The following is a 15,155-nucleotide window of genomic DNA, read 5'->3' as shown; positions in this document are numbered from 1 at the left end:
CTTTGAGTTTTGGGAGCAATTGTCCACCACGTTCATTCAAGGAGCACTGATCTCAGATCAAAAAGAAATCCAGCATTGATATTGGATTTGATGCATAAATTCCCAATGAAGTAATGAAGAAAGTTATAAAAATAAAAAAAGAAAAAAGAAAGAAATTCTTAAATTAAAAGTAAATAGCTGCTTTCCATTTAACCACAATTCTTTAAAATTTTAAATAACTTAAAGAAAACTGAGAAGCATTTCTTGACTTTGTTCTTTTCCCCTGCTGCCTAGCTTGGTACCAAATGGTTATATCATTGGGGAGAAAAATAATTTTTTGAAATTTCAACACTTCAAATCTCTTTGGTCCCGACTCAAAACACCCCAAACTCAACTTTGAAGCAAGACCGGGGACACATAAAGGCATGTGGAATTCTGTGGCAATCTGTTTTAGCCAGACTTTGATCACAATTTGAGGTGAGCAAGACAGAAAGCAGTAGAAATACAACAATTGCCTGGAGCAAATGTGGGTCTGGCATTTCAGGGAAACCTCCACTGGGGGAGCAGAAGTGAGGCTTTGATACAGCTTTATTTGGAAGTAACTATTTTATAACGTCGAATACCAATGGCCTGTCTATCTCCACGCTTCTTTTTCAAGGATATTTAGCAATGAATTCTTCCACATGTGGGCCTCTCAAGGTTATTACTATTTCACACTCCCAGTGAGGCAGCTCCGGCCTCATGATAACTCACGTCCCTCCACGGGGTCTATTCTTGATTTTCAGGGTGAAATACTGGGACAAATCCAGAGCTGGAAGTCACAACACTTGGATTCTGGTCCAGCCCCGCCACTTTGTAGTTCTGTTGCCTTGGGAAAGTCAGTTCACCTCTCTAACCCTCACCTCCCTCACTACGCTAAGAGGATGGGAGTCATAAACTCTGGGTTCTAGTTGTAGATATTTCACTAATCCCAGTGGGATCTTGGGCATATCCTTCTCCTTCCTTAACCCTCAGTTTATCTTCAACTAGAGCATCCATTCTCAATGAGGGCAATAATACTTCCAAAGATATGCAAATTGATTCTTGGAGGGGAGGGGGCACAAAAACTCTTACTCTTTTCATGTACAGCAAAAGCACAGTACATAAACAAATATGTACTATATCTCTGATATTAACATTTCCTGTGTGGGGGTGATTAATGAAGAAAAATGTCTAAAAAGGCTTCTTAGTGGGTGATAATGAAAACAAGAAAGTTGAGAAACTTTGGACTAGAGGAACTCAAAGTTTTCTAACATTCTTTGAAATTAAATATGTAAGGTAGCATCGTAGAATTCTGATCTATTGTATGATTGTTCCAAGAAAATTCCAATCTTAACCAAGTTTCTTTGTCAGAGCTTAAAAAAAATAGTATGTTCATCTAAAAAGAACAAAAGGAAAGAGGTTGACCCTCTTTTAAAAAGCCACTGGAACTCCTCCATGTTTTTCTTCTCCATTTTATTTGCAGCTAATTCACACTCTTTAGCAGGACTGCATCTTCGTTATAACCGTGCTGCCACTCCCTCTGTCCATCCAGTGACGTTGGGAGTATGTGGAACCAGGTCAGGCAGCCGACTAGGTATTTGCGGAATGGATGCAAATAGCTTAGCTCAGACTAAGGTTTGCATCCTGGACTCCATGAACCCCTGAGGGGTCCATGGATAGAACTGTATTCAGTGATTGGTTTCCTTGTAATACTGTGCATTATGTTTTATACATTTGAAAACTTTATTCTGAGAAGTGATCCATAGGGACCCATGACACAAAATAAAGGTTAATAAATGGAGCAAATAGCAAGCTTAAGAGACAGCTGTTGTCCAATAAGACAAGTAAGAGGTAGTGTAGTCCTTTGCTAGGGCTTCCATGAGAAAGTGCTACAGATGGGGGGCTTAAACAACAGGAATTTATTTCTTCACAGTTCTGGAGGCTAGATGTCCCAGATAAGGTGTTGGCAGGGTTGGTTTCTTCTGAGGACCTCTCTCCTTGGCTTGTAGGTAGCCATCTTCTCCCTTTGTCTTCACATGGTCTTCCCCCTGTGTGCGTCTGTGTCCTACTCTCCTCTTCTGATAAGGACACCAGTCATATTGAATGAGGGTCCACCCTAATGACGTCATGTCAACTTAATTACCTCTTTAAAGACTCTAATCTCCAAATACAGTCATTTTCTGAGGTACTGGGGGTTAGGACTTTAACATGTGAATTTTGGGGTAGACACAAGTCAGCCCATAACAGGTAAAGCCAGTACAGAGGAATAGGTTGAAGTTGATCCAAGGAAAAAGGAAAGAAAATGGCAGAAGGGAAGAGAGCTGGAACGAGAAGATCAGCAGCTGAAGACATAACGATAAGTGGCTGATGACTCAGAGACACTTGTAAAAGACCCTCTCTCCACCAGGGCCCCTAGAGAGTTGTTGCACTCAGAGACTGAGAGCCCCCAGCAATCCAGGTTGTCTCTGCCCGCTCTCGCAAACCTTCAAACTATCGTTTTCAACCTTGTGTCTGTAGAGTTTGGTCGCTCACTCCTTAAATAGCTTTCAGTCGATGGCAGGTGGTGGAATGTATTCAAGCCTGACTTGGGCCTCCATGGACTGGGAGAGAGATGGGATTGGGTGCATTCTTCATCAGTCTATTGGGCTGATGGGAGATGGGCTCCTCATTTCTGCTTCATTGCAGTTTGCTTTACATCCTGTGCCCTGGAAAGGCATTTTTCCCAGGTCCAAGACCTTGATGAATGCAATCATCTTGGGGATACATGATGTAACAGAAGGAAGGAAAGCTTAATTATTTTGCACCCAAAGGAAGAGGGAGAAAAAGAGCTGAATACTTTTGGCCAAAAAATTCCCTGAGCTTCGTTTGTGAAGACCTTGTTTCAGCCATGCAATGTTTCATTCCTCTGCTCCCCATTCACCAGTGTGATCAGAACCTTCTTTTGAAATCTTCTATCCAGGGTTCTCAGAGGTCTGTCTCATGATTCAAGGTGTAATGAAAGACACTTGCAGCTGCCGTCTGTCTCTCCAGGCAATTTTGTCTGGTGATACCGCCTTCCGTGGTATTTTTAGTTCTCATCTGTAGCTTTCATTTCTTTGGGGTCTGATGGGCCTCTGGCTTTTCAGAGAACACCACGGAGTGGCCTGAGCTCCCCAGCTCACCCCTGATCTATGCTGCACAATTACAGAAGCAGGCTTATAATCAATGTAATTGAAGATCAGAGTTAATGAGGACCTCCGTGCCCGTGTAGTCCCTTGAGCAACGCTGAGCTTCAGATGCTAGATAAGGAAATGATTGGGCTGAACTGAAAATCCATTTGGCTAATTAGATGATGTATATTCCCACAAGCCAGTGGGAGAAAAAAATATATATATATTTAAAAATAAGGAAACATGACATTTTGAAGTTGAGATTTTGGCAAAGATTTGTTTCAGAGTCCTTGTTCTCTGGGGAGATCTATTTGAGCACAAAGAGGAATCTTAGAGTACCCAGAAAAAAGGGGGTGCTTTTGATCTAAAGCCCAGAAAATAAAATAGGAGTCCAGTGGAAAACTAGAGAAATATGAGACACATGGAATAATGCATTTTTATTCCCTTTTATATGTATTTCTTCTCAAAGTAAGGCTAGAATTTACCTAGAAAGGGCTGCTTGCCACTCTTTGACCTTATTACCTGTTCTCTCTCTCTATCCGTTGCATTCTCTACACACACACACACACACCCCACAGCAACTTCTAAGCCTCCACTACATCCTAAGCGCTATGGTGACTGCAGAGTAGAATAAGGCATTGTCTTTGCCTCCAAGAAATGCGCATCTAGATGGGAGGATAAGAAAAGAGGAATAAAAACCACTCATGCTCTGCCTTAGATTTGCCATCTCTGAACTCCCTTCCTGGACTTTAAGTTCTCAGTGGACAGATACCACATTTTACTCATCCAGAGCCTGAGACAGGGCATGGCACACAGTAGGTGTTCTATTTGTTAAAGGAACAAATATATGACTGAATGAATGGATCTATAACATGGCATATATAGCTGCTAGTTAAGTGGAATACCTAGTGAGTATTAGAGAGATTGAGGGGTATGAGCTAGGTCTGAAGACCAGCTTGGAGGGGAAAATGCCACTTCAGCTTTTGCCTGTTTTTTTGTTCTTTCTTCACATTCTTCAAAGTCTAGCTTAAAGGCCGACTCTTCACTGACTCCGCTCTGACCTTGCTTTTCCTTCCCCTTATGTCTAAAGGCAATGCCTATCCTTCTCAGGCAGTTCTTACAACACTCTAAGTTGTCTTAGAGCTTTATGTGCATCCATTTGATCTGCCTTTTTAGTCCATAATTTTCTTGACAGATTCAGTCCATTTCTCATTCTTTATGTGTCTTTCTTGTGCAAGGAGGTGTTTAATAAATGTTGCTTAAATGAACTCATGGATTAAGTCTTGGTGATTACATCTTGCACAGTTACTTCCTTTCACTATCGGATGTGGCATCTCCCTGCCATATGTCCTTGCCTCTTCGCACTGATTTCTTCTAGCATCTCTACTTTAATCATCCATGCCACAAGCCCACGAGGTGAATGAGAGCTCAGGAGCCGTGATAATGGAGTTCAAGATTTGGTTTGGAACTGAGGAGACTCTGAAGGACTAATCTTGTATTCTGGCTCTCAAAAGATAAAAAAAATAATAAACCTTGGGTTCAATGTGGAGGCATTCCTGCTTCATAATCCCATGATGAAGTGAGTTGAATTTCCCTCCAAGCATGGCACTTTGATTTCATTAATTCACTCAACAGACATTTATTAAACTCTTAGTATGTGCCAGACATTTTGCTGAGGGCTGGATTGATGAGGACTAGTGAATGAGTCATGACCTCTTCCCTGTAGGAAATCATAGTCTATCAGAGAGAGCAAAAGCCCTCCATCACTACAGGATATGCATTAAAAGGGAAGGCACAGAAAAGAATTCTGCCTGATAGCCAACCAGAGCCCCGATTCTCATGACAGCCTGGAATGATGAGCAGGTCCTAGCTTTGGATGCTGAGAAACCTGGGTTCACTTTCCACTCTGGCCACTCATTAGTTGTGTGAATTTGGCTAAGTCAATTTCTCTCTTAACCTCATGTTGTCTTTCTCTAAAACTATCCTGCAAGGCTCTTGAAAGGATTAAGTGAGCAAGAGGTATAAACATGTTTATCCCAGGGTCTGGAACAAAGACAGCATTCAAAGGATAGTAACTCCCTTCTGCCATTAAACCAGCAGTATACCTTGGTATAGTATCTTTTTAAAGAAGCTGAGGATAACCTGCTTTTGAGTCATTCCCTTCCAAGGAATTCCATATTTCTCATATTTAAGAGAGATCTGTTAACTGGTACTGCATTCAGAGCTCCCAAGTTCATAAGAAATCCAAACAGGAATGCAAATAGTTCCTGTTAGTTGAGATTCACAACGTACCAGAGACTTCACATACTGTAGGGGATGTTGTAATGTCACATCCAAATCTCTCGTTAGAACCTAGGCTCTCATTCCCCCAGCTTCCAGGAATGGTGGTAGTTGACCACTCACTCTGAATCTTTCTTGCAGAAATGTCCTCCATTGAAAGGAACCACTTCACCAAAGTCCCTTCCCCAGGGAAAGCCCAGAGTCTATGACTGGTTAGTGTCGGGGTACAAAGGCCCAATACCCTTGTCTTGATTTGGAACAACACTGAAGGATCATCTCAGCTCCAGAGCTTCCGATGGGACAGTTGGACTTCTCCCTCTGCCTAACCCCACTTGGTTCATCCCCTTACAAGAGGGCACTCCAAAAGCCCTCCTATGTGCCACTCTCTGCCTTTGAGTCTGATAGCTGGTGAACCTGACCTAAGACAAATGCATTTTCTCATTTAATCCTTATATTAACCCTAGGAAGGGGGAATTAGTCTCCATGCTTGTCATATGAGATGACCGAGGATCTGTTTTCTTGCCCAAGTTTACAGAGCTAGTAAGTAGCAGACTGAAGGCCTGGATGCATGTCTTGCTGACTCGATTCTCTTTATCTCTGCACTGTGTAGCTTTTCTGAAGTAGTGGGATTAGGCAGACTCAGCCCTGGGACACAATTCAATATCCATCCCTCAGTCTTCAGTGAGAATAAATACCAGAATTATCCATTTAAACAGCATGACTGTGCTTTTTAAAAGAAAAATCTGTAGTTGATACTGATGTTCGGTGCCTTGCACAAGGACCCATGTGACATGTTTCTGCTCGGGCTTACTTCCAGAGGGGGAAATATGGCTTTGCAGATAGATTTGCATATCTTCCCCTGCCAGAAATTTGAAATATGGAATCCAGCAGACTTTTTCTTTTTCGCTTTAGCTGCCAAGGATTTTTAGGACAACTTCAAATGTGGTCATTTCCTTATCTTTGAGCCTGATGCTATCTACTCCTTCTGCTTCACATAAACTCCTCTTTCCTCCGCATCAAAAATCATGGTGTCCACTGTGTTTTACTTAGCAGCTCATTCTATAGGATGATATAAATCTTAACCTTTGTGTAAGTTAGAGAAGATAACATTGCCTGCCACACCCTCACCCTTTTCAGGCAATCTTAGGTCCTCAGGGCAGCCAGGTAAGGTCTGATCCTGCCTCCCTGGCCGTTGTTCTTTGGACCACAGCTGGGCACCAGAGCCATGAGGAGCCCAACCATTGGTCAGCCAGCAGGGTCTAATGTGACCTGACAGAGAAGCTGCTGTCACACTCATATAGTGCTTATTGTCTGAGTCCCCTTTGGGAAATTTGAGTTGCATACATGGAAAGATTTTGTTGGTTGACAGTGAAGTAGAGAGAAGCAAGTACAGGGAGATAAATGGAGTCACATTAATTATGAAACAATTTAAGACCTCCTGCTGCTGGGGTCCATAGATCTGCCATGAATCTAGAACCACTCTCCGGTCCAGCTTTGTGGAGCCTGGTCCTATTTGAACTCTCTTTTTTCTTTCCTCCTGTGAAATTGTATCTTTACCTTATTGCTACATACACACTCTCACATTTACACTCGACATGCAGCCACCTTGAATGGGTTTCTGTTCCTTGTCCCCAAAGAATATATGTATGTGTATATATGTATGTAATGCATGTATGTATGCACATATGTATATGTGTATATATATTTTTGTGTATGTAAGTGTATGTGTGTATATATGTATTTTTAAAGAGGAGCATTTTAGAGGATAGATTGCAAAGCTAGGGTCTTTTGTTTGTCTTACGCAAGCTTTCAAGAAAAAATTTAAGCCATCATTTCCAAATTGGTTGATTACAATAAAAACCTGAATTTCCAGCTTCTCCTGAAAATAACCTGAAGTTCTTGCACCACTCGGCTTTAGACCCATTTGGCAAGAATTGGCTAGAGTGGGCTCTCAGCTGCTCCGTTTTGATCCAGACTTCAGTATTGTTTCCCCCAAACTCTTTCTTTCCCTGTTGATTCCCAACATTAAGGCATTTTCCATTGCACAAGTGCTAGTTTTTTTCTTAAAGGTCCTAGAGATGTCTTTGAATCTCTCTATCTATCTCTCACTAATGGAATGAAAATACAAAACAAAATACAAGCTAGGTCAGGAGGCCAGGATGCTATTTCCCTTACACTCAGCCAGTCTCTCCCATTGATATCAGACACCTGGCCCCTGTGGGCATTAGTGACCCCCATTCCAGGGGGGCCGCCTGGGTGACAGAGACATTAGCTTTTAATATTTAATTATTCTTTAGTAGGACAATTCAGGAACTGGCTAAGCACTTTATCTACATTAATTTATTTTATTCTCGCAACAATGAGGTGGGTTCCATTAACATTCCCATTTACAGATGATGTAACCAAAGCCTAGAGGTATTGAATGACTTGCCCAAAGTCAAAGACTGTTCAAGGGAGATCCAGGATTTGAACTCAAGTCCTAAGGGCCTGACTCAACTACTAGGCTGAACTGTCTCTGATGTCTGATTTGTCTCTGTCTCTATTGGCTGCTGACACCGTGACTGACACAGTGTAAATGCTCTGTGAATGTGTGTAGACAAGTGAGGACGGGCAAGCTGGGGTGGGGGATGGCTCGTGCCCACCTGTCTGTGTTGCTGGCCTGCAGCATCAGCAATGAGACACATCTGTACCCTAAAATCGGGGAGAAAGTAGCTGTCTTTTTCTCTGTTCACCCACAGGGAGCAGCTTTGTGGTGAGTGAAGGGAGCTACCTGGATATCTCCGACTGGTTGAACCCAGCCAAGCTGTCCCTGTATTACCAGATCAATGCCACTTCCCCATGGGTGAGGGACCTCTGCGGACAGAGGACGACAGATGCCTGTGAGCAGCTCTGCGACCCAGAAACCGGTGAGCCATGGGGGCAGGGCTGGGGATGGGGGAGGGAGGGTATGGGGTGAAGGATGCTCTGCGTTCCTTCTGTCTGAAGAATTGTGGTTCCTGAGCCACTGGCAATGTGCTTTGTGTAAAGGTCCATCAGTCCCCTTGGTGGTTAAACCATGTGCTGCAAAGGAGAAAATACTCATAAAACCGCAGAATCTCAGAGTTAGAAAGGACCACAGAGAGCGTCTAGTCTAACTGTAGCAAAGCAAATTGTCTGAATGTCATCAAACGTCTCTGAGCTCAAATCCTGTCCACCTCTTACTATCTGGGTATTTTGTAAAATAATTTTCCCAGATTTATTGAGACATAATTGACATATCACATTGTGTAAGTTTGAGGTGTGCAATGCCATGATTTCATGCACATATATAGTATGAAATGCACGTATGTAGTACTGCAGTGAAGTTAGCTAACCCTCCATCACCTCATATACTTACCACTTTTTTTGTGTGTGATGATAACGTTTAAGATCTACTGTCTTAGTACCTTTCAAGTATACAATGCAGTATGGTTAATTGTATTCACTGTGCTGTAAATTAGATCCCCAGAATCTATTCATCTTAAATGGGGAGACGTTGGTCACAGGTACAAACTATCTGCGAGTTCTTTACCAAGACATGTCCTGTCTCTGAGTACCAGAGAATGAAAATAGCATCTATCCCACAAGCCTTTTGTTAGGGTTAAATGAGATAATGCATGAAAGCTCTTGGCATATTCATTTATTCATTCATTTGACAGATATGTATTGAGTAGCCAGACTCTTCTAGGTATCAGGGCCACAGCAGTGAACAAAAGAGGCAAAATGTCAGCCCTAATTAAGTTTATTTTCAAGGGAGACATTGAATCTGCACTGTAGCCGTTAACCACATGTGGCTACTTAAATTTAACTTACTTAAAATTAAAGTAAGCATTTATTTCCCCAGTCACATTGGCCATATTTCAAGTGCTCCGTAGCTACGTGTGACTAGTGGCTACATCTTGGACCACTCAGATATAGAACATTACCATCATTGTAGAAAGTTCTGTTGGACAATGCTCTAATAGACAAACAGGCAAATGTATACATTACTCTGTCAGGTGATGATAAATGCTGGAGGGAGAGCACAAAGCATATGGAATGCTAAGCTGGGAGTGAGAGAGGAGTTATTGTTCTATAGAGAGTGGTCAGGGAGGGCTTCTTGGAGAAGGTGACATTTGAGCAGGCACCTTAAGATGGGCATGGAGGAACCACGCCACTGTCTGGAGGAAGAGCATTCTAGCCAGAGGGAACAGCATGGGCCAATACTAGGTGACAGGAGCACAGGAATGTGCCATTGGAAGACCAGCATGGCTGGTAGGGAGTGAGAGAGGAGGGGAGCAGGAGGCAGACTCGAGAAGAGGAAGGTTGTGGGGGGAACAGAGGTTGCAGGACCTTGTATAGGATGACAAGGACTTTGGATTTTACTCTGAGTGAGAGGGGAAGTCATTGGAGGATCCTGAGCAAAGGAGCAGCATGAGCTGACCTACATTTTAACAGGATCTCTCTGGCTGCTGTGTGGCAAACCTTAGAGGGACTTCAGGGCACCAAAATTTTAATCTAGGCAAGAGTTGGTAGTGGCTTGGACTACGGGGATAAGGGGAGAAGATGCTGAGAAATGATCCAACCTGGATATATTCAGATTGTAGATTTGACAGAACTTGTTATTGGGTGTAGGAGGTGAGAAACAGCGAGGAGTCAGAGATGATTCCAAATTGTTCTGTCTGAACAATGGCATGAGTGGACTTATCGTTTATTGAGTCAGGAGGTGCTGTAGGAGGGTCAGAGCTGAGGTGAGGGGAATCAAGAGTCCTGTTTGTATATAAGTTCAAGATGACTGAACATCAAGTAGAGATGGAAAATGGGCATTGAGATCAAAGAGGTCTTGGCTGGAGATAGAAATCTGTGAGTCAACACGTATAGATGGTATTTAAACTCACGAGACACTATCTTATTTGTACTAAATGGACAATATCTTATTCTTAGTTGTTGCTCAATAAGTGGTAGTTATTAATGTCCACAAATTTGGAAACACAAGTTAGAGAGAAGAAGAGACTTGCCAAGGTCTCAAAGCAAGTTACAAATGAAGCTGGTGTTAGAACCCCACTTCTCCTTGCTCCTGGTCCTCTGCTCCTTCCTGCAATTTTTGTTGGTATCTTTTTTTCTGGAACCTCATCCCTCTCTCCATTAACAAGAGTCTGGAGATCTTGCCTGGAAAATTCATGGCGCAGATGTAGAGCCGAGGGTCACAGTGGCCCAGTCCTTCCTCTGTTCATGTTCTCTTCCACTTCTTCTTGGGGCAGCAGTTCAGAGGTAAGGAGAGGGCTTCCCCAGGCCAACTCCTGTATCCCTGCAGAGTAGGCCAAGGATTTGGCTTTCCAGCCACCATTCCTTCTTATCCTTTAGTTGGGAGGATATTCAGACACAGTTTTGCAGCGTTTGCATAGGCCAATTAGGGAAGCTGGTTGGAAGATGCAGTGCAATTCAAGTGTACCATTTGACCAGACAGTTGAATCTTCTTTCTTTTAATTAAAACATTAGACTTTAAGACACTGTTCCCCTAAACAGTACCCTTTTTACCCCCAACACACATACAGATACACACACAGACACACACACACATTCTTGATTATGCTCACCCAACAGCCAGGACCGGATCTGGTCCTGCAGGTTCTCCTTTTTTCCTTTTCTTTCTTTAAAAAGGAGGCAAGATTATTGGTGGGAGGGGACAGAAGGGATTCTCTTCCTTGCCTCCCTTCATGAAGCCCAATTTGGCAGAGTGGTAAGTGCCTGAGGGTCTGACCTTCTGGTTTCCCAGCTGATCTGCCTTCAGGTGCAAGTTGGTGGTTTCTGATGAGTTTCTCCCTGGGCTGCAGGCTTGAGGGCTAATTCCAAATAGTGGTCATCCAGGGAGCAGGTGTGTGCTAGCCAGTTTTGAAAATTATCAGCTCTTCCACCAATATCCTGTAGAACTAAACACACATACATACACACCTACCTTAGAGCTGAAAATGTCGCTAGAATCCACTGGGTTGACCTTCTCAACTTTATCACTGATGATGTTGATGCCCAGAGAAGAAAGGTGAGAGGACCAAAGTCACACAGCAGGCAAGTGGCAGAACCAGCATTCAAACTCAGGAGTCTGTGCTCTAATCACTGCTTCTTAAGCCTCAGTGGATCTAGAGTGGGGCCTAAGATTCTGCATTTCTAACAAGCTACCAACTATTGTGGATGCTTCTCGCCCAAGGACTATCCTTCCTCCCAAATAGTCCTCTCGTGTTCTACACAAACAGTAAAAGACCCCACTGCCATATTTATTAATTTAATTATCCTGACAAAACCATGCTCCCTTGTATCACCCCATCTTCTGCCTCTGTTTGCCACATGCCCTGGGCTCTAGCTGCATCGGTACCTGCAGGTCCCTGGAGGCACCGTGGCTTCTCATGCCTACATCCGTTTCACAGGTTGTTTCCTTCCCCTTGAAATGTTTTTCTCCCCCTTTTACTGGGAAATCAGGGGCTCCTTTTTATTTCTATTTCATTTAGGCCAAGCACCCTTCCTTCCAGAGGCATTCCTGACTTACCATCCCCAGCCTTGACCAGATTGAGTGATCCTCCTCTCTGCTCTCATAGCTTCTGTTTCCATGTGTCAGAGTTCTCATTCCTGTGCAGAATTATTAGTCTTTCCTTGTCTGGATTTATCACCAGACTGCAAGCTTTATTAGGGGCTGGGAAGGAGGATTCAAAGCATGTTTCTTACTCATCTCTATATCTTTACAACTTAGCAGAATGCTGACATATAATTAGTGCACAGACAATAATGAAAGGAGGAAGGAAGAAAGGAATTTCCCGCGCCATGCTCCTCGAAACAGTTGTATACACCAATTCTTAGTTCTTTCCTTCATATCCACTTATATATGAACTCAGATTGAATATTTTCCAGCTTTAGAGAAACTGTCTCACCAAGAACTGTCCAGTAGCCGGTCAGCTGACCTCTAAGATGCTCTGGTCTCACCCTCCCATTCTGCCACATCCCAAAGAGCATCCCTTTTTGCATTCTCCACTCTGTACATATCACGTTTGTCCCCCACACGCCCCATGCAGTCTTACCTTCTGACTAGACTTCAAGCTCTTCCTTCTACCTGAAATGTCTTCCATCCTTTAATTATCTACCTTCCAAAATCCTATTCACTTAATTACCTCTCATTTCCTTTCGGTAGAATGGGTGACTTCTTCTACAGTATCATCCGAGTTGTCCGGTGACTGAAAATCTGATTAAAATTTGAGTTACTGTTTGGAAACTTGTCTACCCAGCTAAAACGTAAGCTTCTTAAAGCCAGGGACTGTATCTAATTCATCCCCGTATCCTTCCCACCCTGATGCCCAGCAAAGCAGCTGATCCTTACAAGTCACTTAAGGCATAAGCGGATGGGACCATCTACAGATAAGGAGTGGAAATGGGAAATAAGATCCCTGAACATATTTTCATGGGGCTTGAATGAGACCCACTTTGCAAAATTTACTTCAATTTGTTAGATTCAATTCAAGCAAGATTTTCTTAATTCCACAACTCATAAGTCTTGTGTGTTAAGTGCTATGAGAAATCACAGAAAAATTGGACAATGTTCCTGCCTTCATGGATTTCACATTTTCACGGGAATAAAAATAATATGCTCATATATAACTATTATAAAAGACACAATGTGGAATAAATCAAGAACAGGCATTAACAAAGTACCTCGTGCCTGGATAAAAGGGATATATGTATTCTAGATGGGGATTTAAGGAGATATATCACAGACGATGACCTTTTAGCTGAGCCTGGTGGAAGCAGTAGGGGCTATGAGTAGGAAGGGTGTTTTAGCGGAGGGATCTTCATGATTGAAAAAAAAGAGGAAGAAAGTTTAGAATGATTCCAGGAACCAGAGAGTAGGGAAGCTTGGCTGGCATCTGGAGAATGTGCTGCACATGAGGTGGAGGAAGACAAATAGGGGAGTGGCAGAAGATGCAGTTGGAAAGGTAATTTGAAGAGAATTCATAGAACGATAAGGATCTAAAGATTCTGAGAACCACTAAGGGATTTATCAAGATTATATTGGGGACAGAAAAAAGAAAACTGTCCTCCACATCTGTCCAGTCGTTTTGGGGAACATCTAACTGTCCAAGGGAACAGCAGGGACTCCCCTCCTTTGCTTCTATAAGGAATTAGAATTTGGGGAAAGTCATGGAAAAACTAAGCCCCCAAGCCCTGTACATATTCAGGTCTTAGATCTGTCAAAAGTGGCTTAGCTTCCCTTAAATAAGCCCTTCCTTCTGTAGCTGGGATCTGTAGGGCTGAACAAAGTCATGAGTTCAAGCATTGCTCATCATGCCTTAAAGCTTTATTGGATGCATCAATAAGAAGGAGCGTTCCTCGCAACTGACAGCGAAGAAGGAGGAACGTGGGGAGATGCTGCTGCCGAAGGATATATAATCACCATGATGCATGGATGAACCTGGCCAAGTTTTCCTGGCTGTGTGCTGTAGCCTAGCTCAGGTGTGTTTTTCAGGGGTTTCAACAATTAGTACCACCCACAGGGCTGATTATGGAGTTGGATCCATGGTGTGCTGGAAGTCCTTTGTACAGACTCATGAGAGTTGATTGTTATCATCTCGTCCCAACTCTTTATTTACTTCTTTGATCTAGATAGCTTGGAAATTGGCTATGATAAGGGTATTTATACCAACAAAATTGGTTAATGTTACAAATCATGGCTTATTTTCTTTGGAAAGCCAATCATTAAACATTTACTATCATAACAGTGGATAGGATGAGAACAAAGCAATCAAGGACCAAGGCAAAGAAGGGTCTCGCTGAAGGCTTAGAGAAGGCTTGAAAATGTTGCCAGAGGGTGACATTATGCTCCTTTCCAGAATAGACCACCATAACTCCACTTCTCTGAAGACAGAAAGTGAACATTCATTGGCTACTTGCTATAGCTCCATAAAATGCAGCACCAAACAGTTCAAATGATCAAGTTTTAACTCTTAAGAATATCATCATGGGTAAACCGTACTGTGAAACATGTTTATTAAAGTTCTGCACATGTGTGGTATCTTACTAAATTGTGTCTACAAATCTTTGGACAACATAGCCGAAACCCCATGAGGCAACTAAGAGTAGAACACTAATTCATTTAGTCACTAATTCATTCATCTCTTTATTTATTCATTCAAGCACTTAGTGAACCAGAGTAGAATTGGAATATCCTTTGGAGGGAGACAGAACCAGGTTAAAATCTTTGCTTCTGTGTTGACTGGTTGTCAGGCTTTCAGCAAGTCATTTAACATATTCAAGCCTCATTTTTTTATATATGTAAAAATGAGGAGAATAACTCCTACTTTGCAGAGTTGTTATGAGAACGAGATGAAAAATCACATTTAAAATGCACTTAGCACAGTAATCTATGGTGGGCACTCAAAACAGTGTCTACTGTTATTTTTATAAAGCCTTATTCAGTCACTATTGTCTTCACTTAATTAATTCAATAAATATTTCCATTAATTTAACGAATATTTCATGAGATGCCTTGAATCCAGCAATGCACAGCTGTGTTAGATTATCTAAGAATAAAATAAGATACAGTCCCTGCCTTGAGGAGCCGACCACCTCATAGAGAAAATTAACAACCTGGACATTCCTATCTGCTGCCCTTTCATTTAGTCCTTGAGTGACTTTTAAACTTATGCACTGAGAAAAGTCACAGGCTCTCCATCCTAGTGCCAGCTTTGT

General features: G+C 42.5%; 1 protein-coding gene across 7 annotated transcripts in view; it reads left to right on the top strand.

Annotated features, from left to right (window-relative positions):
• The window catches only part of ASTN2 (astrotactin 2), an 828,204-nt gene that overhangs the window by 346,041 nt on the left and 467,008 nt on the right, over positions 1–15,155 (top strand). For all 7 annotated transcript variants that reach the window (XM_023628756.2, XM_023628754.2, XM_070251110.1 and 4 more), the window contains one exon: positions 8,168–8,335. In XM_023628756.2, the coding sequence (XP_023484524.1) occupies positions 8,168–8,335 (168 nt within the window). The remainder of the gene's footprint in view (positions 1–8,167; positions 8,336–15,155) is intronic.

This window comes from Equus caballus, chromosome 25, assembly GCF_041296265.1.
Source record: "Equus caballus isolate H_3958 breed thoroughbred chromosome 25, TB-T2T, whole genome shotgun sequence".
Classification (NCBI taxonomy): Eukaryota; Metazoa; Chordata; class Mammalia; order Perissodactyla; family Equidae; genus Equus; species Equus caballus.
The sequence above is the reverse complement of the archived record's forward strand: the minus strand, read 5'-3'. Positions and strand labels throughout refer to the sequence as shown.